This window comes from Rana temporaria, unplaced genomic scaffold (genome assembly GCF_905171775.1).
Source record: "Rana temporaria unplaced genomic scaffold, aRanTem1.1, whole genome shotgun sequence".
NCBI classification, from domain to species: domain Eukaryota; kingdom Metazoa; phylum Chordata; class Amphibia; order Anura; family Ranidae; genus Rana; species Rana temporaria.
Genome location: NW_024404651.1, coordinates 19,764 through 47,406, shown reverse-complemented (window position 1 = coordinate 47,406; position 27,643 = coordinate 19,764). Strand labels below are relative to the sequence as shown.

General features: G+C 50.5%; 1 protein-coding gene across 1 annotated transcript; it reads left to right on the top strand.

Moving 5' to 3' along the window:
• Nucleotides 1–27,643, top strand: LOC120922809 (gastrula zinc finger protein XlCGF53.1-like). The gene is made up of 6 exons (XM_040334811.1): nucleotides 1–108; nucleotides 15,004–15,335; nucleotides 17,235–17,384; nucleotides 21,117–21,287; nucleotides 25,036–25,144; nucleotides 25,231–27,643. The coding sequence occupies exons 2-6, from the start codon at nucleotides 15,060–15,062 to the stop codon at nucleotides 26,319–26,321; spliced, it is 1,797 nt and encodes a 598-aa protein (XP_040190745.1). The 5' UTR covers nucleotides 1–108; nucleotides 15,004–15,059; the 3' UTR covers nucleotides 26,322–27,643.

Sequence of the window (27,643 nt, the reverse complement as noted above, 5' to 3'; positions counted from 1 at the left end):
CGCGGAAGGAAGGGGAGGGGGAGGGCAGACGGTATCCAGGGAGGAAGGCCGGATAGCAACCAGAACCGGGGAGATCGGGACTGACCCACCGACACCGACCGGAAGAAGGTACCTACCGTCCACCGACCACCTCACCCCGGGGGGAGGAGCCCAGGGGGGGAGATACTCTGCAGCCTCGTCCGCCCCTCCCCCACCGGGGAGAGATAGTCTGCAGGGGAGATCTTATTATCGGGTGTAATACTCTGCAGGGGAGATCTTATTATCGGGTGTAATACTCTGCAGAGGAGATCGGATCTTATTATCGGGTGTAATACTCTGCAGGGGAGATCTTATTATCGGGTGTAATACTCTGCAGAGGAGATCTTATTATCGGGTGTAATACTCTGCAGAGGAGATCTTATTATCGGGTGTAATACTCTGCAGAGGAGATCGGATCTTATTATCGGGTGTAATACTCTGCAGGGGAGATCGGATCTTATTATCGGGTGTAATACTCTGCAGAGGAGATCGGATCTTATTATCGGGTGTAATACTCTGCAGGGGAGATCGGATCTTATTATTGGGTGTAATACTCTGCAGGGGAGATCGGATCTTATTATCGGGTGTAATACTCTGCAGGGGAGATCTTATTATTGGGTGTAATACTCTGCAGGGGAGATCTTATTATCGGGTGTAATACTCTGCAGGGGAGATCTTATTATCGGGTGTAATACTCTGCAGGGGAGATCTTATTATCGGGTGTAATACTCTGCAGAGGAGATCTTATTATCGGGTGTAATACTCTGCAGAGGAGATCGGATCTTATTATCGGGTGTAATACTCTGCAGGGGAGATCTTATTATTGGGTGTAATACTCTGCAGAGGAGATCGGATCTTATTATCGGGTGTAATACTCTGCAGGGGAGATCTTATTATCGGGTGTAATACTCTGCAGATCGGATCTTATTATTGGGTGTAATACTCTGCAGAGGAGATCTTATTATCGGGTGTAATACTCTGCAGGGGAGATCTTATTATCGGGTGTAATACTCTGCAGAGGAGATCTTATTATTGGGTGTAATACTCTGCAGAGGAGATCGGATCTTATTATCGGGTGTAATACTCTGCAGGGGAGATCTTATTATTGGGTGTAATACTCTGCAGAGGAGATCGGATCTTATTATCGGGTGTAATACTCTGCAGGGGAGATCTTATTATTGGGTGTAATACTCTGCAGAGGAGATCGGATCTTATTATCGGGTGTAATACTCTGCAGGGGAGATCTTATTATTGGGTGTAATACTCTGCAGAGGAGATCTTATTATTGGGTGTAATACTCTGCAGAGGAGATCGGATCTTATTATCGGGTGTAATACTCTGCAGGGGAGATCTTATTATTGGGTGTAATACTCTGCAGAGGAGATCGGATCTTATTATCGGGTGTAATACTCTGCAGGGGAGATCTTATTATCGGGTGTAATACTCTGCAGAGGAGATCTTATTATCGGGTGTAATACTCTGCAGGGGAGATCTTATAATCGGGTGTAATACTCTGCAGAGGAGATCGGATCTTATTATCGGGTGTAATACTCTGCAGGGGAGATCTTATTATCGGGTGTAATACTCTGCAGGGGAGATCGGATCTTATTATCGGGTGTAATACTCTGCAGGGGAGATCTTATTATCGGGTGTAATACTCTGCAGAGGAGATCTTATTATCGGGTGTAATACTCTGCAGGGGAGATCTTATTATCGGGTGTAATACTCTGCAGGGGAGATCTTATTATCGGGTGTAATACTCTGCAGAGGAGATCTTATTATCGGGTGTAATACTCTGCAGAGGAGATCTTATTATCGGGTGTAATACTCTGCAGGGGAGATCTTATAATCGGGTGTAATACTCTGCAGAGGAGATCGGATCTTATTATTGGGTGTAATACTCTGCAGAGGAGATCTTGTTATCGGGTGTAATACTCTGCAGGGGAGATCCTGTTATCGGGTGTAATACTCTGCAGGGGAGATCTTATTATCGGGTGTAATACTCTGCAGGGGAGATCTTATTATCGGGTGTAATACTCTGCAGGGGAGATCGGATCTTATTATTGGGTGTAATACTCTGCAGGGGAGATCTTATTATCGGGTGTAATACTCTGCAGGGGAGATCTTATTATCGGGTGTAATACTCTGCAGGGGAGATCGGATCTTATTATCGGGTGTAATACTCTGCAGGGGAGATCGGATCTTATTATCGGGTGTAATACTCTGCAGGGGAGATCTTATTATCGGGTGTAATACTCTGCAGGGGAGATCGGATCTTATTATCGGGTGTAATACTCTGCAGGGGAGATCTTATTATCGGGTGTAATACTCTGCAGAGGAGATCTTATTATCGGGTGTAATACTCTGCAGGGGAGATCCGATCTTATTATCGGGTGTAATACTCTGCAGAGGAGATCTTGTTATCGGGTGTAATACTCTGCAGGGGAGATCGGATCTTATTATCGAGTGTAATACTCTGCAGAGGAGATCGGATCTTATTATCGGGTGTAATACTCTGCAGAGGAGATCGGATCTTATTATCGGGTGTAATACTCTGCAGGGGAGATCTTATTATCGGGTGTAATACTCTGCAGAGGAGATCTTATTATCGGGTGTAATACTCTGCAGGGGAGATCTTATTATCGGGTGTAATACTCTGCAGAGGAGATCTTATTATCGGGTGTAATACTCTGCAGGGGAGATCTTATTATCGGGTGTAATACTCTGCAGAGGAGATCTTATTATTGGGTGTAATACTCTGCAGAGGAGATCTTATTATCGGGTGTAATACTCTGCAGGGGAGATCTTATTATCGGGTGTAATACTCTGCAGGGGAGATCTTATTATCGGGTGTAATACTCTGCAGGGGAGATCTTATTATCGGGTGTAATACTCTGCAGGGGAGATCTTATTATCGGGTGTAATACTCTGCAGAGGAGATCTTATTATCGGGTGTAATACTCTGCAGAGGAGATCGAATCTTATTATCGGGTGTAATACTCTGCAGGGGAGATCGATCTTATTATCGGGTGTAATACTCTGCAGAGGAGATCTTGTTATCGGGTGTAATACTCTGCAGGGGAGATCTTATTATCGGGTGTAATACTCTGCAGAGGAGATCTTATTATCGGGTGTAATACTCTGCAGGGGAGATCGGATCTTATTATTGGGTGTAATACTCTGCAGGGGAGATCTTATTATCGGGTGTAATACTCTGCAGGGGAGATCGGATCTTATTATCGGGTGTAATACTCTGCAGGGTATTACACCCGATAATAAGATCTTATTATCGGGTGTAATACTCTGCAGAGGAGATCTTATTATCGGGTGTAATACTCTGCAGGGGAGATCTTATTATCGGGTGTAATACTCTGCAGAGGAGATCTTGTTATCGGGTGTAATACTCTGCAGGGGAGATCGGATCTTATTATCGGGTGTAATACTCTGCAGAGGAGATCGTATCTTATTATCGGGTGTAATACTCTGCAGAGGAGATCTTATTATCGGGTGTAATACTCTGCAGAGGAGATCTTGTTATCGGGTGTAATACTCTGCAGGGGAGATCTTATTATCGGGTGTAATACTCTGCAGGGGAGATCTTATTATCGGGTGTAATACTCTGCAGGGGAGATCTTATTATCGGGTGTAATACTCTGCAGAGGAGATCTTATTATCGGGTGTAATACTCTGCAGGGGAGATCGGATCTTATTATCGGGTGTAATACTCTGCAGAGGAGATCTTATTATCGGGTGTAATACTCTGCAGAGGAGATCGATCTTATTATCGGGTGTAATACTCTGCAGAGGAGATCTTATTATCGGGTGTAATACTCTGCAGAGGAGATCTTATTATCGGGTGTAATACTCTGCAGAGGAGATCTTATTATCGGGTGTAATACTCTGCAGAGGAGATCTTATTATCGGGTGTAATACTCTGCAGGGGAGATCTTATTATCGGGTGTAATACTCTGCAGAGGAGATCTTATTATCGGGTGTAATACTCTGCAGGGGAGATCTTATTATCGGGTGTAATACTCTGCAGAGGAGATCTTATCGGGTGTAATACTCTGCAGGGGAGATCTTATTATCGGGTGTAATACTCTGCAGAGGAGATCTTATTATCGGGTGTAATACTCTGCAGAGGAGATCTTATTATCGGGTGTAATACTCTGCAGGGGAGATCTTATTATCGGGTGTAATACTCTGCAGGGGAGATCGGATCTTATTATCGGGTGTAATACTCTGCAGGGGAGATCGGATCTTATTATCAGGTGTAATACTCTGCAGGGAGATCGATCTTATTATCGGGTGTAATACTCTGCAGAGGAGATCTTATTATCGGGTGTAATACTCTGCAGGGGAGATCTTATTATCGGGTGTAATACTCTGCAGAGGAGATCGGATCTTATTATCGGGTGTAATACTCTGCAGGGGAGATCTTATTATCGGGTGTAATACTCTGCAGGGGAGATCTTATTATCGGGTGTAATACTCTGCAGGGGAGATCTTATTATCGGGTGTAATACTCTGCAGGGGAGATCTTATTATCGGGTGTAATACTCTGCAGAGGAGATCTTATTATCGGGTGTAATACTCTGCAGGGGAGATCTTATTATCGGGTGTAATACTCTGCAGGGGAGATCTTATTATCGGGTGTAATACTCTGCAGAGGAGATCTTATTATCGGGTGTAATACTCTGCAGGGGAGATCTTATTATCGGGTGTAATACTCTGCAGAGGAGATCTTATTATCGGGTGTAATACTCTGCAGGGGAGATCTTATTATCGGGTGTAATACTCTGCAGGGGAGATCTTATTATCGGGTGTAATACTCTGCAGAGGAGATCTTATTATCGGGTGTAATACTCTGCAGAGGAGATCGGATCTTATTATCGGGTGTAATACTCTGCAGAGGAGATCTTATTATCGGGTGTAATACTCTGCAGAGGAGATCTTATTATCGGGTGTAATACTCTGCAGAGGAGATCGGATCTTATTATCGGGTGTAATACTCTGCAGAGGAGATCGGATCTTATTATCGGGTGTAATACTCTGCAGGGGAGATCTTATTATTGGGTGTAATACTCTGCAGAGGAGATCGGATCTTATTATCGGGTGTAATACTCTGCAGGGGAGATCTTATTATCGGGTGTAATACTCTGCAGGGGAGATCTTATTATCGGGTGTAATACTCTGCAGAGGAGATCGGATCTTATTATCGGGTGTAATACTCTGCAGGGGAGATCTTATTATCGGGTGTAATACTCTGCAGAGGAGATCTTATTATCGGGTGTAATACTCTGCAGGGGAGATCTTATTATCGGGTGTAATACTCTGCAGAGGAGATCTTATTATCGGGTGTAATACTCTGCAGGGGAGATCTTATTATCGGGTGTAATACTCTGCAGAGGAGATCTTATTATTGGGTGTAATACTCTGCAGAGGAGATCTTATTATCGGGTGTAATACTCTGCAGGGGAGATCTTATTATCGGGTGTAATACTCTGCAGGGGAGATCTTATTATCGGGTGTAATACTCTGCAGGGGAGATCTTATTATCGGGTGTAATACTCTGCAGGGGAGATCTTATTATCGGGTGTAATACTCTGCAGAGGAGATCTTATTATCGGGTGTAATACTCTGCAGAGGAGATCGGATCTTATTATCGGGTGTAATACTCTGCAGGGGAGATCCGATCTTATTATCGGGTGTAATACTCTGCAGAGGAGATCTTGTTATCGGGTGTAATACTCTGCAGGGGAGATCTTATTATCGGGTGTAATACTCTGCAGAGGAGATCTTATTATCGGGTGTAATACTCTGCAGGGGAGATCGGATCTTATTATCGGGTGTAATACTCTGCAGAGGAGATCTTATTATCGGGTGTAATACTCTGCAGGGGAGATCGGATCTTATTATTGGGTGTAATACTCTGCAGGGGAGATCTTATTATCGGGTGTAATACTCTGCAGAGGAGATCTTATTATCGGGTGTAATACTCTGCAGGGGAGATCCGATCTTATTATCGGGTGTAATACTCTGCAGAGGAGATCTTGTTATCGGGTGTAATACTCTGCAGGGGAGATCGGATCTTATTATCGGGTGTAATACTCTGCAGAGGAGATCGGATCTTATTATCGGGTGTAATACTCTGCAGAGGAGATCTTATTATCGGGTGTAATACTCTGCAGAGGAGATCTTGTTATCGGGTGTAATACTCTGCAGGGGAGATCGGATCTTATTATCGGGTGTAATACTCTGCAGAGGAGATCTTATTATCGGGTGTAATACTCTGCAGAGGAGATCGGATCTTATTATCGGGTGTAATACTCTGCAGAGGAGATCTTATTATCGGGTGTAATACTCTGCAGAGGAGATCTTATTATCGGGTGTAATACTCTGCAGAGGAGATCTTATTATCGGGTGTAATACTCTGCAGAGGAGATCTTATTATCGGGTGTAATACTCTGCAGGGGAGATCTTATTATTGGGTGTAATACTCTGCAGAGGAGATCTTATTATCGGGTGTAATACTCTGCAGGGGAGATCTTATTATCGGGTGTAATACTCTGCAGAGGAGATCGGATCTTATTATCGGGTGTAATACTCTGCAGGGGAGATCTTATTATCGGGTGTAATACTCTGCAGAGGAGATCTTATTATCGGGTGTAATACTCTGCAGAGGAGATCTTATTATCGGGTGTAATACTCTGCAGGGGAGATCTTATTATCGGGTGTAATACTCTGCAGGGGAGATCGGATCTTATTATCGGGTGTAATACTCTGCAGGGGAGATCGGATCTTATTATCAGGTGTAATACTCTGCAGGGGAGATCGGATCTTATTATCGGGTGTAATACTCTGCAGAGGAGATCTTATTATCGGGTGTAATACTCTGCAGGGGAGATCTTATCGGGTGTAATACTCTGCAGGGGAGATCTTATTATCGGGTGTAATACTCTGCAGGGGAGATCTTATTATCGGGTGTAATACTCTGCAGGGGAGATCTTATTATCGGGTGTAATACTCTGCAGGGGAGATCTTATTATCGGGTGTAATACTCTGCAGAGGAGATCTTATTATCGGGTGTAATACTCTGCAGGGGAGATCTTATTATCGGGTGTAATACTCTGCAGGGGAGATCTTATTATCGGGTGTAATACTCTGCAGAGGAGATCTTATTATCGGGTGTAATACTCTGCAGGGGAGATCTTATTATCGGGTGTAATACTCTGCAGGGGAGATCTTATTATCGGGTGTAATACTCTGCAGGGGAGATCTTATTATCGGGTGTAATACTCTGCAGGGGAGATCGGATCTTATTATCGGGTGTAATACTCTGCAGAGGAGATCTTATTATCGGGTGTAATACTGTGCAGAGGAGATCTTATTATCGGGTGTAATACTCTGCAGAGGAGATCTTATTATCGGGTGTAATACTCTGCAGAGGAGATCTTATTATCGGGTGTAATACTCTGCAGGGGAGATCGGATCTTATTATCGGGTGTAATACTCTGCAGAGGAGATCGGATCTTATTATCGGGTGTAATACTCTGCAGGGGAGATCGGATCTTATTATCGGGTGTAATACTCTGCAGGGGAGATCTTATTATTGGGTGTAATACTCTGCAGAGGAGATCGGATCTTATTATCGGGTGTAATACTCTGCAGGGGAGATCTTATTATCGGGTGTAATACTCTGCAGAGGAGATCTTATTATCGGGTGTAATACTCTGCAGGGGAGATCTTATTATCGGGTGTAATACTCTGCAGAGGAGATCTTATTATCGGGTGTAATACTCTGCAGGGGAGATCTTATTATTGGGTGTAATACTCTGCAGAGGAGATCGGATCTTATTATCGGGTGTAATACTCTGCAGAGGAGATCTTATTATCGGGTGTAATACTCTGCAGGGGAGATCGGATCTTATTATCGGGTGTAATACTCTGCAGGGGAGATCGGATCTTATTATCGGGTGTAATACTCTGCAGAGGAGATCCGATCTTATTATCGGGTGTAATACTCTGCAGAGGAGATCTTATTATCGGGTGTAATACTCTGCAGAGGAGATCTTATTATCGGGTGTAATACTCTGCAGAGGAGATCTTATTATCGGGTGTAATACTCTGCAGAGGAGATCTTATTATCGGGTGTAATACTCTGCAGGGGAGATCTTATTATCGGGTGTAATACTCTGCAGAGGAGATCGGATCTTATTATCGGGTGTAATACTCTGCAGAGGAGATCTTATTATCGGGTGTAATACTCTGCAGGGGAGATCTTATTATCGGGTGTAATACTCTGCAGAGGAGATCTTATTATCGGGTGTAATACTCTGCAGAGGAGATCGGATCTTATTATCGGGTGTAATACTCTGCAGAGGAGATCTTATTATCGGGTGTAATACTCTGCAGGGGAGATCTTATTATCGGGTGTAATACTCTGCAGGGGAGATCTTATTATTGGGTGTAATACTCTGCAGAGGAGATCGGATCTTATTATCGGGTGTAATACTCTGCAGGGGAGATCTTATTATCGGGTGTAATACTCTGCAGGGGAGATCTTATTATCGGGTGTAATACTCTGCAGGGGAGATCTTATTATCGGGTGTAATACTCTGCAGGGGAGATCTTATTATCGGGTGTAATACTCTGCAGGGGAGATCTTATTATCGGGTGTAATACTCTGCAGGGGAGATCTTATTATCGGGTGTAATACTCTGCAGGGGAGATCTTATTATCGGGTGTAATACTCTGCAGAGGAGATCTTATTATCGGGTGTAATACTCTGCAGGGGAGATCTTATTATCGGGTGTAATACTCTGCAGGGGAGATCTTATTATCGGGTGTAATACTCTGCAGGGGAGATCCGATCTTATTATTGGGTGTAATACTCTGCAGGGGAGATCTTATTATCGGGTGTAATACTCTGCAGAGGAGATCTTATTATCGGGTGTAATACTCTGCAGGGGAGATCGGATCTTATTATCGGGTGTAATACTCTGCAGGGGAGATCGGATCTTATTATCGGGTGTAATACTCTGCAGAGGAGATCTTATTATCGGGTGTAATACTCTGCAGGGGAGATCTTATTATCGGGTGTAATACTCTGCAGGGGAGATCTTATTATCGGGTGTAATACTCTGCAGGGGAGATCTTATTATCGGGTGTAATACTCTGCAGGGGAGATCCGATCTTATTATCGGGTGTAATACTCTGCAGGGGAGATCTTATTATCGGGTGTAATACTCTGCAGAGGAGATCTTGTTATCGGGTGTAATACTCTGCAGGGGAGATCGGATCTTATTATCGGGTGTAATACTCTGCAGAGGAGATCGGATCTTATTATCGGGTGTAATACTCTGCAGAGGAGATCTTATTATCGGGTGTAATACTCTGCAGAGGAGATCGGATCTTATTATCGGGTGTAATACTCTGCAGAGGAGATCTTATTATCGGGTGTAATACTCTGCAGAGGAGATCTTATTATCGGGTGTAATACTCTGCAGAGGAGATCTTGTTATCGGGTGTAATACTCTGCAGGGGAGATCTTATTATCGGGTGTAATACTCTGCAGAGGAGATCTTATTATCGGGTGTAATACTCTGCAGAGGAGATCGGATCTTATTATCGGGTGTAATACTCTGCAGAGGAGATCTTATTATCGGGTGTAATACTCTGCAGGGGAGATCTTATTATTGGGTGTAATACTCTGCAGGGGAGATCTTATTATCGGGTGTAATACTCTGCAGAGGAGATCTTATCGGGTGTAATACTCTGCAGGGCAGATCTTATTATCGGGTGTAATACTCTGCAGGGGAGATCTTATTATCGGGTGTAATACTCTGCAGAGGAGATCGGATCTTATTATCGGGTGTAATACTCTGCAGAGGAGATCTTATTATCGGGTGTAATACTCTGCAGAGGAGATCTTATTATCGGGTGTAATACTCTGCAGGGGAGATCTTATTATCGGGTGTAATACTCTGCAGGGGAGATCTTATTATCGGGTGTAATACTCTGCAGGGGAGATCTTATTATCGGGTGTAATACTCTGCAGGGGAGATCTTATTATCGGGTGTAATACTCTGCAGGGGAGATCTTATTATCGGGTGTAATACTCTGCAGAGGAGATCGGATCTTATTATCGGGTGTAATACTCTGCAGGGGAGATCTTATTATCGGGTGTAATACTCTGCAGAGGAGATCGGATCTTATTATCGGGTGTAATACTCTGCAGGGGAGATCTTATTATTGGGTGTAATACTCTGCAGAGGAGATCGGATCTTATTATTGGGTGTAATACTCTGCAGAGGAGATCTTATTATCGGGTGTAATACTCTGCAGAGGAGATCTTATTATCGGGTGTAATACTCTGCAGGGAAGATCGGATCTTATTATCGGGTGTAATACTCTGCAGAGGAGATCTTATTATCGGGTGTAATACTCTGCAGAGGAGATCGGATCTTATTATCGGGTGTAATACTCTGCAGGGGAGATCTTATTATCGGGTGTAATACTCTGCAGGGGAGATCTTATTATCGGGTGTAATACTCTGCAGAGGAGATCGGATCTTATTATCGGGTGTAATACTCTGCAGGGGAGATCTTATTATTGGGTGTAATACTCTGCAGGGGAGATCGGATCTTATTATCGGGTGTAATACTCTGCAGGGGAGATCTTATTATCGGGTGTAATACTCTGCAGGGGAGATCTTATTATCGGGTGTAATACTCTGCAGAGGAGATCTTATTATCGGGTGTAATACTCTGCAGAGGAGATCTTATTATCGGGTGTAATACTCTGCAGAGGAGATCTTATTATCGGGTGTAATACTCTGCAGAGGAGATCTTATTATCGGGTGTAATACTCTGCAGAGGAGATCTTATTATCGGGTGTAATACTCTGCAGGGGAGATCTTATTATCGGGTGTAATACTCTGCAGGGGAGATCTTATTATCGGGTGTAATACTCTGCAGGGGAGATCTTATTATCGGGTGTAATACTCTGCAGAGGAGATCGGATCTTATTATCGGGTGTAATACTCTGCAGGGGAGATCTTATTATCGGGTGTAATACTCTGCAGGGGAGATCTTATTATCGGGTGTAATACTCTGCAGGGGAGATCTTATTATCGGGTGTAATACTCTGCAGAGGAGATCTTATTATCGGGTGTAATACTCTGCAGGGGAGATCTTATTATCGGGTGTAATACTCTGCAGGGGAGATCTTATTATCGGGTGTAATACTCTGCAGAGGAGATCGGATCTTATTATCGGGTGTAATACTCTGCAGGGGAGATCTTATTATCGGGTGTAATACTCTGCAGAGGAGATCGGATCTTATTATCGGGTGTAATACTCTGCAGAGGAGATCGGATCTTATTATCGGGTGTAATACTCTGCAGAGGAGATCTTATTATCGGGTGTAATACTCTGCAGAGGAGATCTTATTATCGGGTGTAATACTCTGCAGAGGAGATCTTATTATCGGGTGTAATACTCTGCAGGGGAGATCTTATTATCGGGTGTAATACTCTGCAGGGGAGATCTTATTATCGGGTGTAATACTCTGCAGAGGAGATCTTATTATCGGGTGTAATACTCTGCAGGGGAGATCTTATTATCGGGTGTAATACTCTGCAGGGGAGATCTTATTATCGGGTGTAATACTCTGCAGGGGAGATCTTATTATCGGGTGTAATACTCTGCAGAGGAGATCTTATTATCGGGTGTAATACTCTGCAGAGGAGATCTTATTATCGGGTGTAATACTCTGCAGGGGAGATCTTATTATCGGGTGTAATACTCTGCAGAGGAGATCGGATCTTATTATCGGGTGTAATACTCTGCAGAGGAGATCTTATTATCGGGTGTAATACTCTGCAGGGGAGATCTTATTATCGGGTGTAATACTCTGCAGGGGAGATCGGATCTTATTATCGGGTGTAATACTCTGCAGAGGAGATCTTATTATCGGGTGTAATACTCTGCAGGGGAGATCTTATTATCGGGTGTAATACTCTGCAGGGGAGATCTTATTATCGGGTGTAATACTCTGCAGAGGAGATCTTATTATCGGGTGTAATACTCTGCAGGGGAGACCTTATTATCGGGTGTAATACTCTGCAGGGGAGATCTTATTATCGGGTGTAATACTCTGCAGAGGAGATCTTATTATCGGGTGTAATACTCTGCAGAGGAGATCTTATTATCGGGTGTAATACTCTGCAGAGGAGATCTTATTATCGGGTGTAATACTCTGCAGAGGAGATCTTATTATCGGGTGTAATACTCTGCAGGGGAGATCTTATTATCGGGTGTAATACTCTGCAGAGGAGATCTTATTATCGGGTGTAATACTCTGCAGAGGAGATCTTATTATCGGGTGTAATACTCTGCAGGGGAGATCTTATTATCGGGTGTAATACTCTGCAGGGGAGATCGGATCTTATTATCGGGTGTAATACTCTGCAGGGGAGATCTTATTATCGGGTGTAATACTCTGCAGGGGAGACCTTATTATCGGGTGTAATACTCTGCAGGGGAGATCTTATTATCGGGTGTAATACTCTGCAGAGGAGATCTTATTATCGGGTGTAATACTCTGCAGAGGAGATCTTATTATCGGGTGTAATACTCTGCAGAGGAGATCTTATTATCGGGTGTAATACTCTGCAGAGGAGATCTTATTATCGGGTGTAATACTCTGCAGGGGAGATCTTATTATCGGGTGTAATACTCTGCAGGGGAGATCTTATTATCGGGTGTAATACTCTGCAGGGGAGATCTTATTATCGGGTGTAATACTCTGCAGGGGGTTGATGAGGAATTATTTTGAATATTGGGGATGGATTTGGGATTGTTGTGAGGGAAGGGGGTGGGAATATTGGGGGTGGGATTATAGGTAGGGGGTGGGAATATTGGGGGTGGGATTATAGGTAGGGGGTGGGATTATAGGTAGGGGGTGGGATTATAGGTAGGGGTGGGATTATAGGTAGGGGTGGGATTATAGGTAGGGGTGGGAATATTGGGGGTGGGATTATAGGTAGGGGGTGGGATTATAGGTAGGGGTGGGAATATTGGGGGTGGGATTATAGGTAGGGGTGGGATTATAGGGGGAATACTGGGGGTGGGGTTATAGGTAGGGGGTGGGAATATTGGGGGTGGGATTATAGGTAGGGGGTGGGAATATTGGGGGTGGGGTTATAGGTAGGGGGTGGGGTTATAGGTTGGGGGTGGGATTATAGGTAGGGGTTATAGGTAGGGGGTGGGATTATAGGTAGGGGTGGGGTTATAGGGGGAATACTGGGGGGGTGGGGTTATAGGTAGGGGTGGGATTATAGGTAGGGGTTATAGGTAGGGGGTGGGATTATAGGTAGGGGTGGGGTTATAGGTAGGGGTGGGATTATAGGGGGAATACTGGGGGGGGTGGGGTTATAGGTAGGGGTGGGATTATAGGTAGGGGTTATAGGTAGGGGTGGGATTATAGGTAGGGGTTATAGGTAGGGGGTGGGATTATAGGTAGGGGTGGGGTTATAGGTAGGGGTGGGATTATAGGGGGAATACTGGGGGGGTGGGGTTATAGGTAGGGGTGGGATTATAGGTAGGGGGTGGGGTTATAGGGGGAATATTGGGGGGGGGGGGGGTATAGGTAGGGGTGGGATTATAGGTTGGGGGTGGGATTATAGGTAGGGGTGGGATTATAGGTAGGGGGTGGGGTTATAGGGGGAATATTGGGGGGGTGGGGTTATAGGTAGGGGGTGGGGTTATAGGTTGGGGGTGGGATTATAGGTAGGGGGTGTGAATATTGGGGGTGGGGTTATAGGTAGGGGGTGGGATTATAGGTAGGGGTGGGATTATAGGTAGGGGGTGTGAATATTGGGGTTGGGGTTATAGGTTGGGGGTGGGGTTATAGGTAGGGGGTGGGATTATAGGTAGGGGGTGGGATTATAGGGAGGGGGTGGGATTATAGGTAGGGGTGGGATTATAGGGGGTGGGAATATTGGGGGTGGGGTTATAGGTAGGGGGTGGGATTATAGGGGGTGGGAATATTGGGGGTGGGATTATAGGTAGGGGGTGGGGTTATAGGTAGGGGGTGGGATTATAGGTTGGGGTGGGATTATAGGTAGGGGGTGGGAATATTGGGGGTGGGATTATAGGTTGGGGTGGGGTTATAGGTAGGGGGTGGGAATATTGGGGGTGGGATTATAGGTAGGGGGTGGGGTTATAGGGGGAATATTGGGGGGGTGGGGTTATAGGTAGGGGGTGGGATTATAGGTAGGGGTGGGATTATAGGTAGGGGGTGGGAATATTGGGGTGGGGTTATAGGTTGGGGGTGGGGTTATAGGGAGGGGTGGGATTATAGGGGGTGGGAATATTGGGGGTGGGGTTATAGGTAGGGGTGGGATTATAGGTAGGGGTGGGATTATAGGGGGTGGGAATATTGGGGGGGTGGGGTTATAGGTAGGGGGTGGGGTTATAGGTAGGGGGTGGGATTATAGGGAGGGGGTGGGATTATAGGTAGGGGTGGGATTATAGGGGGTGGGAATATTGGGGGTGGGGTTATAGGTAGGGGTGGGATTATAGGTAGGGGTGGGATTATAGGGGGTGGGAATATTGGGGGGGGGTGGGGTTATAGGTAGGGGGTGGGATTATAGGGGGTGGGAATATTGGGGGTGGGATTATAGGTAGGGGGTGGGATTATAGGTAGGGGGTGGGATTATAGGTAGGGGGTGGGATTATAGGGGGAATACTGGGGGGGGCATTTGGGAAGACCCTTCCCATCCCGGTGAGGTCAGAGCCCCGCCTCCTGAGGGTCTGGGTGTACACCCTGTGCTCTGTATTGGTGGATAGAGATATATACGGCCCGTGCACTCTGATCTTCTCCATTGGTCAGGTCTTGGATGGTGATTGGATGAGGGGAGGAGCTAGGGGTAGGCCCCGTTGGAGTTCCTCTGGATAATTCTGGATGTTTTCCCTGCAGGGTGGCCGCCATTGGATGATGACAGAGGAGCAGTGATCCGCCCACCCGGTGACATCATGGCTGAGGGACTTGCAGACGGGATCGGATTCTTCCCGGGGGACGCCTTTGAGGCGAGTGGGCTGCAGAATATATTGAAGAAAGTTCCATCGATCTTCCCCAACGCGTCCCGCCGCGGACGCAAGGCAAACGCACCGCGTAAGAGAACTCACCCGCTCTCCATCGTGCTGAACACATCTCAGGGACAAGATTATGGTGGAGAAACACCTACCTCCCTCCCGTGCGGAGCGCTGGGCCTGGCTGGTGTCGGCCCCGGACTTCTTCCAGATGGACCGGTAAGTCTCTTTACGGATTGGTGGGTGGTGTGATTGTAGAGGGGCCCTCCAGCCAATCGTGTGCAGGAGCCGGGCTAAGAGATCAAGTCATTGGGGCCCCTTCATACCCTGCACCTTATTCCAGGGGGTTATATTGGGGCCCCTTCATACCCTGCACCTTATTCCAGGGGGTTGTATTGGGGCCCCTCCATACCCTGCACCTTATTCCAGGGGGTTGTATTGGGGCCCCTTCATACCCTGCACCTTATTCCAGGGGGTTGTATTGGGGCCCCTCCATACCCTGCACCTTATTCCAGGGGGTTGTATTGGGGCCCCTTCATACCCTCCACCTTATTCCAGGGGGTTATATTGGGGCCCCTTCATACCCTGCACCTTATTCCAGGGGGTTGTATTGGGGCCCCTTCATACCCTCCACCTTATTCCAGGGGGTTATATTGGGGCCCCTTCATACCCTGCACCTTATTCCAGGGGGTTATATTGGGGCCCCTTCATACCCTGCACCTTATTCCAGGGGGTTGTATTGGGGCCCCTTCATACCCTCCACCTTATTCCAGGGGGTTATATTGGGGCCCCTTCATACCCTGCACCTTATTCCAGGGGGTTATATTGGGGCCCCTTCATACCCTGCACCTTATTCCAGGGGGTTATATTGGGGCCCCTTCATACCCTGCACCTTATTCCAGGGGGTTGTATTGGGGCCCCTTCATACCCTGCACCTTATTCCAGGGGGTTATATTGGGGCCCCTTCATACCCTGCACCAGATTTCAGGGGGTTAAGACGTATTGACTGGAACTTGGTCCTCCTTTTTGCTGTGTTCTTCTGGGAAGCTTCCATTGGGTGGAGGTCGGAGCTTTGTGCGGGATCTTCCATTGGGTGGAGGTTGGGTTCTTCCATTGGGTGGAGGTCGGGATCTTCCATTGGGTGGAGGTCGGGATCTTCCATTGGGTGGAGGTTGGGTTCTTCCATTGGGTGGAGGTTGGGTTCTTCCATTGGGTGGAGGTTGGGATCTTCCATTGGGTGGAGGTTGGGATCTTCCATTGGGTGGAGGTCGGGATCTTCCATTGGGTGGAGGTCGGGATCTTCCATTGGGTGGAGGTCGGGATCTTCCATTGGGTGGAGGTCGGGATCTTCCATTGGGTGGAGGTTGGGATCTTCCATTGGGTGGAGGTCGGGATCTTCCATTGGGTGGAGGTCGGGATCTTCCATTGGGTGGAGGTCGGGATCTTCCATTGGGTGGAGGTCGGGATCTTCCATTGGGTGGAGGTCGGGTTCTTCCATTGGGTGGAGGTCGGGTTCTTCCATTGGGTGGAGGTCGGGTTCTTCCATTGGGTGGAGGTCGGGTTCTTCCATTGGGTGGAGGTCGGGTTCTTCCATTGGGTGGAGGTCGGGTTCTTCCATTGGGTGGAGGTCGGGTTCTTCCATTGGGTGGAGGTCGGGATCTTCCATTGGGTGGAGGTCGGGATCTTCCATTGGGTGGAGGTCGGGATCTTCCATTGGGTGGAGGTCGGGATCTTCCATTGGGTGGAGGTCGGGATCTTCCATTGGGTGGAGGTTGGGATCTTCCATTGGGTGGAGGTTGGGATCTTCCATTGGGTGGAGGTTGGGATCTTCCATTGGGTGGAGGTTGGGATCTTCCATTGGGTGGAGGTCGGGATCTTCCATTGGGTGGAGGTCGGGATCTTCCATTGGGTGGAGGTTGGGATCTTCCATTGGGTGGAGGTTGGGATCTTCCATTGGGTGGAGGTCGGGATCTTCCGTTGGGTGGAGGTTGGGATCTTCCATTGGCCAGTGTTGATGTAGCGGGAGGCGAGGCCTTAGAGCAGGAAGTCTTCCATCTCGATGTAGGAATTCTCTGTTCTGTGTTCTGATTGGCCGGATTTACTTTCTCTCATTTGAAGGTCAGTAAAAAAACAAGACGATCGGCGGAACGTTCCCAACTACGCAAGGCTGGAATGAAACCCAAAGCCAGAACTGCCAAGGAGAGGAAGGAGATGTCGGAGAAGATTCTGAACCTCACCATGGAGATCATTTCTGTCCTGGCCGGAGAGGTGAGGGTTCTGGGAGTGTCACATGACCAGGAACTGGCCGGCGAGGTGAGGGGTTCTGGGAGTGTCACATGACCAGGAACCGGCCGGAGAGGTGAGGGTTCTGGGAGTGTCACATGACCAGGAACTGGCTGGTGAGGTGAGGGGTTCTGGGAGTGTCACATGACCAGGAACCGGCCGGAGAGGTGAGGGTTCTGGGAGTGTCACATGACCAGGAACCGGCCGGAGAGGTGAGGGTTCTGGGAGTGTCACATGACCAGGAACTGGCTGGTGAGGTGAGGGGTTCTGGGAGTGTCACATGACCGGGAACCGGCCGGAGAGGTGAGGGTTCTGGGAGTGTCACATGACCAGGAACTGGCCGGAGAGGTGAGGGTTCTGGGAGTGTCACATGACCGGGAACTGGCCGGAGAGGTGAGGGTTCTGAGAGTGTCACATGACCAGGAACTGGCTGGTGAGGGTTCTGAGAGTGTCACATGACCAGGAACTGGCCGGAGAGGTGAGGGGTTCTGGGAGTGTCGCATGACCAGGAACTGGCTGGAGAGGTGAGGGTTCTGGGAGTGTCACATGACCAGGAACTGGCCGGAGAGGTGAGGGTTCTGGGAGTGTCACATGACCAGGAACTGGCTGGAGAGGTGAGGGTTCTGGGAGTGTCACATGACCAGGAACTGGCCGAAGAGGTGAGGGTTCTGTGAGTGTCACATGATCAGGAACTGGCTGGAGAGGTGAGGGTTCTGTGAGTGTCACATGATCAGGAACTGGCTGGAGAGGTGAGGGTTCTGGGAGTGTCACATGACCAGGAACTGGCCGAAGAGGTGAGGGTTCTGGGAGTGTCACATGACCAGGAACCGGCCGGAGAGGTGAGGGGTTCTGGGAGTGTCACATGACCAGGAACTGGCTGGAGAGGTGAGGGTTCTGGGAGTGTCACATGACCAGGAACCGGCCGGAGAGGTGAGGGTTCTGAGAGTGTCACGTGACCAGGAACTGGCTGGTGAGGGTTCTGGGAGTGTCACGTGACCAGGAACTGGCTGGAGAGGTGAGGGTTCTGGGAGTGTCACGTGACCAGGAACCGGCCGGAGAGGTGAGGGTTCTGGGAGTGTCACATGACCAGGAACTGGCTGGTGAGGTGAGGGGTTCTGGGAGTGTCACATGACCAGGAACCGGCCGGAGAGGTGAGGGTTCTGGGAGTGTCACATGACCAGGAACCGGCCGGAGAGGTGAGGGTTCTGGGAGTGTCACATGACCAGGAACTGGCTGGTGAGGTGAGGGGTTCTGGGAGTGTCACATGACCGGGAACCGGCCGGAGAGGTGAGGGTTCTGGGAGTGTCACATGACCAGGAACTGGCCGGAGAGGTGAGGGTTCTGGGAGTGTCACATGACCGGGAACTGGCCGGAGAGGTGAGGGTTCTGAGAGTGTCACATGACCAGGAACTGGCTGGTGAGGGTTCTGAGAGTGTCACATGACCAGGAACTGGCCGGAGAGGTGAGGGGTTCTGGGAGTGTCGCATGACCAGGAACTGGCTGGAGAGGTGAGGGTTCTGGGAGTGTCACATGACCAGGAACTGGCCGGAGAGGTGAGGGTTCTGGGAGTGTCACATGACCAGGAACTGGCTGGAGAGGTGAGGGTTCTGGGAGTGTCACATGACCAGGAACTGGCCGAAGAGGTGAGGGTTCTGTGAGTGTCACATGATCAGGAACTGGCTGGAGAGGTGAGGGTTCTGTGAGTGTCACATGATCAGGAACTGGCTGGAGAGGTGAGGGTTCTGGGAGTGTCACATGACCAGGAACTGGCCGAAGAGGTGAGGGTTCTGGGAGTGTCACATGACCAGGAACCGGCCGGAGAGGTGAGGGGTTCTGGGAGTGTCACATGACCAGGAACTGGCTGGAGAGGTGAGGGTTCTGGGAGTGTCACATGACCAGGAACCGGCCGGAGAGGTGAGGGTTCTGAGAGTGTCACGTGACCAGGAACTGGCTGGTGAGGGTTCTGGGAGTGTCACGTGACCAGGAACTGGCTGGAGAGGTGAGGGTTCTGGGAGTGTCACGTGACCAGGAACTGGCTGGAGAGGTGAGGGTTCTGGGAGTGTCACATGACCAGGAACTGGCTGGAGAGGTGAGGGGTTCTGGGGTTCTAGGGTCCTCTATAGACAACACATGCACACGCTACCTAACCTTCCTCTATATACAACACGTGTGACCCCCCCGGGATGTTGGGACGGTGAGAGGATTGGTGGGGACACGGTACAAGACTTACCTGAGGTCCGCAGTGGAAGGATAGAGCTGGGATTCTGAGGGCGTGCCGGGATTCTGAGGGCGTGCCGGGAGTCTGAGGGCGTGCCGGGAGTCTGAGGGCATGCCGGGAGTCTGAGGGCGTGCCGGGAGTCTGAGGGCGTGCCGGGATTCTGAGGGCGTGCCGGGAGTCTGAGGGCGTGCCGGGATTCTGAGGGCGTGCCGGGATTCTGAGGGCGTGCCGGGATTCTGAGGGCGTGTCGGGATTCTGAGGGCGTGCCGGGATTCTGAGGGCGTGCCGGGATTCTGAGGGCGTGCCGGGATTCTGAGGGCGTGCCGGGATTCTGAGGGCGTGCCGGGATTCTGAGGGCGTGCCGGGATTCTGAGGGCGTGTCGGGATTCTGAGGGCGTGCCGGGATTCTGAGGGCGTGCCGGGATTCTGAGGGCGTGCCGGGAGTCTGAGGGCGTGCCGGGAGTCTGAGGGCGTGTCGGGATTCTGAGGGCGTGCCGGGATTCTGAGGGCGTGCCGGGATTCTGAGGGCGTGTCAGGATTCGGGATTCTGAGGGCGTGTCGGGATTCGGGATTCTGAGGGCGTGCCGGGATTCTGAGGGCGTGCCGGGAGTCTGAGGGCGTGCCGGGATTCTGAGGGCGTGCCGGGATTCTGAGGGCGTGTCGGGAGTCTGAGGGCGTGTCGGGAGTCTGAGGGCGTGTCGGGAGTCTGAGGGCGTGTCGGGATTCTGAGGGCGTGCCGGGAGTCTGAGGGCGTGCCGGGAGTCTGAGGGCGTGCCGGGAGTCTGAGGGCGTGCCGGGAGTCTGAGGGCGTGTCGGGATTCTGAGGGCGTGCCGGGATTCTGACCAAAGCTACGGATCTGGAATTCCAATGTTACCACGGCTCTAAAGCCAACAAGGGCATGGGATTTGCTTTGTTGTGTCCACTGCTCCATGGCGCTCCCGTAGTTGTCTGTGGCGCTCCCGTAGTTGTCTGTGGCTCTCCCGTAGTTCTCCGTGGCGCTCCCGTAGTTCTCCGTGGCGCTCCCGTAGTTCTCCGTGGCGCTCCCATAGTTCTCCGTGGCGCTCCCATAGTTCTCCGTGGCGCTCCCGTAGTTCTCCGTGGCGCTCCCATAGTTCTCGGTGGCGCTCCCATAGTTCTCCGTGGCGCTCCCGTGGTTCTCCCGTGGCGCTCCCATAGTTCTCCGTGGCGCTCCCATAGTTCTCTGTGGCGCTCCGTGGTGCTCCCGTGGTGCTCCCATAGTTCTCCGTGGCGCTCCCGTAGTTCTCCGTGGCGCTCCCATAGTTCTCGGTGGCGCTCCCATAGTTCTCCGTGGCGCTCCCGTGGTTCTCCCGTGGTGCTCCCATAGTTCTCCGTGGCGCTCCGTGGGTGTCTGTAGAGTAGACATTCTTACGTATGATGGAAGTAACTTTGATTTTGTGTCCCACAACTGTATTGTAAGAATCTCCCCCCCTGGTGGTCGGAGGAACGATCGGTCATATTGTCGTGTCTTCTTGTCTAGGAATGTACGGTCATGACAAAGTCTGGTGAGCCGGTCATCCCCGGGAACTACCCACCAGCCCCAGGAGGTCCAGTATCGGCATCTGTAGCACAGACTCTGAAACAGGAGAGGCAAAGCGACCAGAAGATCCTGGATCTCACCTTCCGAATCATCCAGCTGCTGACTGGAGAGGTGAGGTTTTGGGATGTATCATTAGATGGCAATGGTTGGGAATGTGCCGGGGTGGTGAGATTCTGGGATTTATCATTGGATGGCAATGGTTGGGGATGTGCCAGGGAGGTGAGGTTCTGGGATGGTGATGGCTGGGGAGGTGATGTTCTGGAATAAATCTTTAGATGTTTGGGGATGTGCCGGGGTGGTGAGATTCTGGGATTTATCATTGGATGGCAATGGTTGGGGATGTGCCGGGGTGGTGAGATTCTGGGATTTATCATTGGATGGCGATAGTTGGGGATGTGCCGGGGTGGTGAGGTTCTGGGATGTGCCAGGGAGGTGAGGTTCTGGGATGGTGATGGCTGGGGAGGTGATGTTCTGGAATAAATCTTTAGATGTTTGGGGATGTGCCGGGATGGTGAGATTCTGGGATTTATCATTGGATGGCAATGGTTGGGAATGTGCCAGGGAGGTGAGGTTCTGGGATGTGCCAGGGAGGTGAGGTTCTGGGATGTATCTTTGGGGATGTGCCGGGATGGTGATGGTCGGGGGTGTGCCGGGATGGTGATGGTCTGGGATGTGCCGGGATGGTGATGGTCGGGGATGTGATGTTCTGGAATGTATCTTTGGGGATGAGCCAGGATGGTGATGGTCGGGGGTGTGTCGGGATGGTGATGGTCGGGGGTGTGTCGGGATGGTGATGGTCGGGGATGTGTCGGGATGGTGATGGTCGGGATGGGGATGTTCGGGGAGGTGATGTTCTGGAATGTATCTTTGGGGATGAGCCATGGAGGTGAGGTTCTGGGATGGTGATGGTCGGGGATGTGCCGGGATGGTGATGGTCGGGGATGTGCCGGAATGGTGATGGTCGGGGAGGTGATGTTCTGGAATGTATCTTTGGGGATGAGCCAGGATGGTGATGGTCGGGGATGTGAGGTTCTGGGATGGTGATGGTTGGGGATGTGCCGGGATGGTGATGGTCGGGGATGTGATGTTCTGGAATGTATCTTTTGGGGATGTCCCGGGGATGTGATGTTCTGGAATGTATCTTTTGGGGATGTCCCGGGGATGTGATGTTCTGGAATGTATCTTTTGGGGATGTCCCGGGGATGTGATGTTCTGGAATGTATCTTTGGGGATGAGCCAGGATGGTGATGGTTGGGGATTGTGATGGTTGGGGATAGTGATGGTCGGGGATGTGTCGGGATGGTGATGGTCGGGGAGGTGATGTTCTGGAATGTATCTTTGGGGATGAGCCAGGATGGTGATGGTCGGGGATGGTGATGGTCGGGGATGTGTCGGGATGGTGATGGTCGGGGATGTGTCGGGATGGTGATGGTCGGGATGGGGATGTTCGGGGAGGTGATGTTCTGGAATGTATCTTTGGGGATGAGCCATGGAGGTGAGGTTCTGGGATGGTGATGGTCGGGGATGTGCCGGGATGGTGATGGTCGGGGATGTGCCGGAATGGTGATGGTTGGGGATGTGCCGGGATGGTGATGGTCGGGGATGTGATGTTCTGGAATGTATCTTTTGGGGATGTCCCGGGGATGTGATGTTCTGGAATGTATCTTTTGGGGATGTCCCGGGGATGTGATGTTCTGGAATGTATCTTTGGGGATGAGCCAGGATGGTGATGGTTGGGGATGGTGATGGTCGGGGATGGTGATGGTCGGGGATGTGTCGGGATGGTGATGGTCGGGGATGTGTCGGGATGGTGATGGTCGGGGAGGTGATGTTCTGGAATGTATCTTTGGGGATGAGCCAGGATGGTGATGGTCGGGGATGTGATGTTCTGGAATGTATCTTTGGGGATGTCCCATGGAGGTGAGGTTCTGGGATGGTGATGGTCGGGATGGTGATGGTCGGGGGTGTGCCGGGATGGTGATGGTTGGGGATGTTCCGGGGAGGTGATGTTCTGGAATGTATCTTTGGGGATGTGCCAGGATGGTGATGGTCGGGGATGTCCCAGGGAGGTGAGGTTCTGGGATGGTGATGGTCGGGGAGGTGATGTTCTGGGATAGTGATGGTCGGGGATGTGTCGGAATGGGGATGTTCGGGGAGGTAATGTTCTGGAATGTATCTTTGGGGATGTGCCAGGATGGTGATGGTCGGGGATGTCCCAGGGAGGTGAGGTTCTGGGATGGTGATGGTTGGGGATAGTGATGGTCGGGGGTGTGTCGGGATGGTGATGGTCGGGGATGTGTCGGGATGGTGATGGTCGGGGATGTGTCGGGATGGGGATGTTCGGGGAGGTGATGTTCTGGAATGTATCTTTGGAGATGAGCCAGGATGGGGATGTTCGGGGAGGTGATGTTCTGGAATGTATCTTTGGAGATGAGCCAGGATGGTGATGGTCGGGGATGTGCCGGGATGGTGATGGTTGGGGATGATGATGGTCGGGGATGTGTCGGATGGTGATGGTTGGGGATAGTGACGGTCGGTGATGTTCCGGGGAGGTGATGTTCTGGAATGTATCTTTGGGGATGAGCCAGGATGGTGATGGTTGGGGATGTCCCAGGGAGGTGAGGTTCTGGGATGGTGATGGTCGGGGATGTGTCGGGGATGGTGATGGTTGGGGATGTGAGGTTCTGGGATGGTGATGGTCGGGGATGTGTCGGGGATGGTGATGGTTGGGGATGTGTTGGTGATGGTCGGTGATGTGCCGGGATGGTGATGGTCGGGGATGGTGATGGTCGGGGATGTGTCGGATGGTGATGGTCGGGGATGTGTCGGGATGGTGATGGTCGGGGATGTGTCGGGATGGTGAAGGTTGGGGATGTTCCGGGGAGGTGATGTTCTGGAATGTATCTTTGGGGATGTGTCGGGATGGTGATGGGAGGTGATGTTCTGGGATGGTGATGGTCAGGGATGTGTCGGGATGGTGATGGTCGGGGATAGTGATGGTCGGGGATGTTTCGGGGAGGTGATGTTCTGGAATGTATCTTTGGGGATGTGCCAGGATGGTGATGGTCGGGGATGTGTCGGGATGGTGATGGTCGGGGATGTGTCGGGATGGTGATGGTCGGGGATGTGTCGGGATGGTGATGGTTGGGGATGGTGATGGTCGGGGATGTTCCGGGGAGGTGATGTTCTGGAATGTATCTTTGGGGATGTGCCAGGATGGTGATGGTCGGGGATGTGTCGGGATGGGGATGTTCGGGGAGGTGATGTTCTGGAATGTATCTTTGGGGTTGTGCCAGGATGGTGATGGTCGGGGATGTGTCGGGATGGTGATGGTCGGGGATGTGTCGGGATGGTGATGGTCGGGGATGTGCCGGGATGGTGATGGTCGGGGGTGTGTCGGGATGGTGATGGTCGGGGGTGTGTCGGGATGGTGATGGTCGGGGGTGTGTCGGGATGGTGATGGTCGGGGGTGTGTCGGGATGGTGATGGTCGGGGGTGTGTCGGGATGGTGATGGTCGGGGGTGTGTCGGGATGGTGATGGTCGGGGGTGTGTCGGGATGGTGATGGTCGGGGGTGTGTCGGGATGGTGATGGTCGGGGGTGTGTCGGGATGGTGATGGTCGGGGGTGTGTCGGGATGGTGATGGTTGGGGATGTGTCGGGATGGTCGGGGATGTGTCGGGATGGTGATGGTTGGGGATGGTGATGGTCGGGGATGTCCCAGGGAGGTGAGGTTCTGGGATGGTGATGATCAGGGATGTGTCGGGATGGTGATGGTCGGGGATGTTCCGGGGAGGTAATGTTCTGGAATGTATCTTTGGGGATGTGCCAGGGTGGTGATCGTGTCATTGTGTGTCTTAGGGCCCCGGCAGTGGTGAGGATTCCACTAGTTCCCATGTTGGGAGAGGGAAGAACAAAGATGCGCACAGAAGTGTGATAGTGGAGAGGAGCCGACCTTCCACCTCCCAGGGTAAGAGACGTTTGTCTTCATCACCGAGTCGTACAATGTGTAGACGATGAAGAAGATTTTCACGTATCTGTTCTTCTTTATTTCAGGTACAAGTCTGGCGGAGGAGGTCATTTCCGTGGATGCCAACGTCTATAGGGGTACAGATAACATTAATAAGGATGAGATGGGCACCCCCAAGGGGGAAATGATCACTGAATCGGGAACCTACATCCAGACGATCAGTTCGCCCTTTAAGGTTCAGAGCATCAAAGACGAGTCCAGTGCTGAGGACATCCTGGGTGACTCGGATCCTGCAGAGATCCGTATCAAGGAAGAATCTGCGTCTTGTGAGGATGGGAACGCCATGGACAACGCGCAGTTCTTGTCCATAAAGATCAAAGAGGAGTCTGTCTCTGAAGACGAAGGAAATGCCAGCTATCCTGAAACCTATAGAGCCCCGAAATACAAGAAACGCAGCTACACACCTCCTCCATACCACGCTGAAGATACCGACTCTGGAGGGGACGACAACGATTCTAATATGTACACCCCAGCTGACTATGAGCAGTACCCGGCCTCTCACACTGAACCTCCTCCATTGCTCTTCCAAAACAGTGGCGGCCCCGTTGACTTCTTAGGGTTTGATGAAAACAGTAACTTGGATACGGATGTAAACGCTCTAATAAAACACGCACATACAAAATTCTCATTCGCCCCAATCGAGGGTGGATCGGGCTCTGAGGAAGACGAGCCGCTTCCAGAACCTGACATCCAACTTCCACCCCAAGACGACACACCCCAAAAATCAGCTCCCAGTACAGAGGAGCCCAATTCGGGCGACGAAGGAACGAGCGAAGAGGCGACCGTCTCCTCCACCAAGAAAGACCGCACGATGAAGACCTACACGTGCTCGGAATGTCAGGAGTGCTTCGTCAGGCGCTCAGACTTTGCCAATCATCGGAGAGATCACCGGAGAGAGAGACTGACCTGCCCCGAGTGTGGAAAGGTGTTCGCCAACAAGCCGACCCTTCTCAACCACCTGACCGGTCACACCGGAGAGAAACCGTATTCCTGTTCTGTATGTGGCAAATGTTTTACCAGAAATAGCAATCTGATCGTCCATCAGGCCACCCACATAGAGCGGAGCCCATTCACCGCCCTGAACGTCGCAGATATGCTGGTCAAGCAGATCTTGTGAGATGGATCATCGTTGGATCTTGTCATGGAAGAAGCCATTTCTAACATACAGACACCTATTAATATTTGACCGGAGTCCCCACCCCCTTTGTGACCTCGTGGACAGTAGCATGTGCGTCTTGTCTGTCAGTCCCCGCCCCTTTCCCCCAATTTATGCAATATTCTCACCGTGGCATCAGGGAGACTAACCATCGAAAATCTTGTCGTTTCCGTTTTTCCTCCTGAGAGTCGGGAGGGTGTTTTCCTTCGTGTTACGTGGCCAAAGTCTTCGAACTTCGAGTATTTGTCTTTCCAGGAAGGATCTCTTTGCCAATGGCCGATACGAGAGCCGCCACCCCCTCCCCCCGCCTGGAAAACGGCCGTCTTTGTTTCTTCTCATTTGTATCGTTTATCTCGGGATTACTGAAAACCATCCACAATAATGTTTGAGGATAGTTATTTTTTTATTTCCAAAAATAAGATGTCTGCCGGGTCGGAGGAGCGTCTGCCGGGTCGGAGGAGCGTCTGCCGGGTCTGAGGAGCGTCTGCCGGGTCAGAGGAGCGTCTGCCGGGTCAGAGGAGCGTCTGCCGGGTCAGAGGAGCGTCTGCCGGGTCAGAGGAGCGTCTGCCGGGTCAGAGGAGCGTCTGCCGGGTCCGCGGAGCGTCTGCCGGGTCTGAGGAGCGTCTGCCGGGTCTGAGGAGCGTCTGCCGGGTCTGAGGAGCGTCTGCCGGGTCTGAGGAGCGTCTGCCGGGTCTGAGGAGCGTCTGCCGGGTCTGAGGAGCGTCTGCCGGGTCTGAGGAGCGTCTGCCGGGTCTGAGGAGCGTCTGCCGGGTCCGCGGAGCGTCTGCCGGGTCGGAGGAGCGTCTGCCGGGTCCGCGGAGCGTCTGCCGGGTCCGCGGAGCGTCTGCCGGGTCGGAGGAGCGCCTGCCGGGTCGGAGGAGCGTCTGCCGAGGACGAACGTTCAACGAGGACGAAAGCTGAAGATTTTTTTTTTTCCTGCAATTCCATCTTTATAATTTTTTTCATATTGAAAATAACTAAAATGTCTTAATTAAAGGCTGTTAATTAACCACCTGACAATATCTGGATGCGTGATGACGCTTGCTATGTGACGATAATTTCTGACCATCCCCCCCCCATCTTCCTTGTCCCTTGTTGAGAGATGACGCGTCTTTTAAACCTGAAGATCTCGGTCATGGCGAGCCGTTGTTTCTGATTTTATTTCTGCGTTCACCTGTAACCTGCGTTACCATTTCCCCATTTTGTCCTGCCATATTTTATTTTTAGTAATGGGCTGGAATGAATAAATATATATACTGCCTTGTTAGCAGCTGTGCATGATA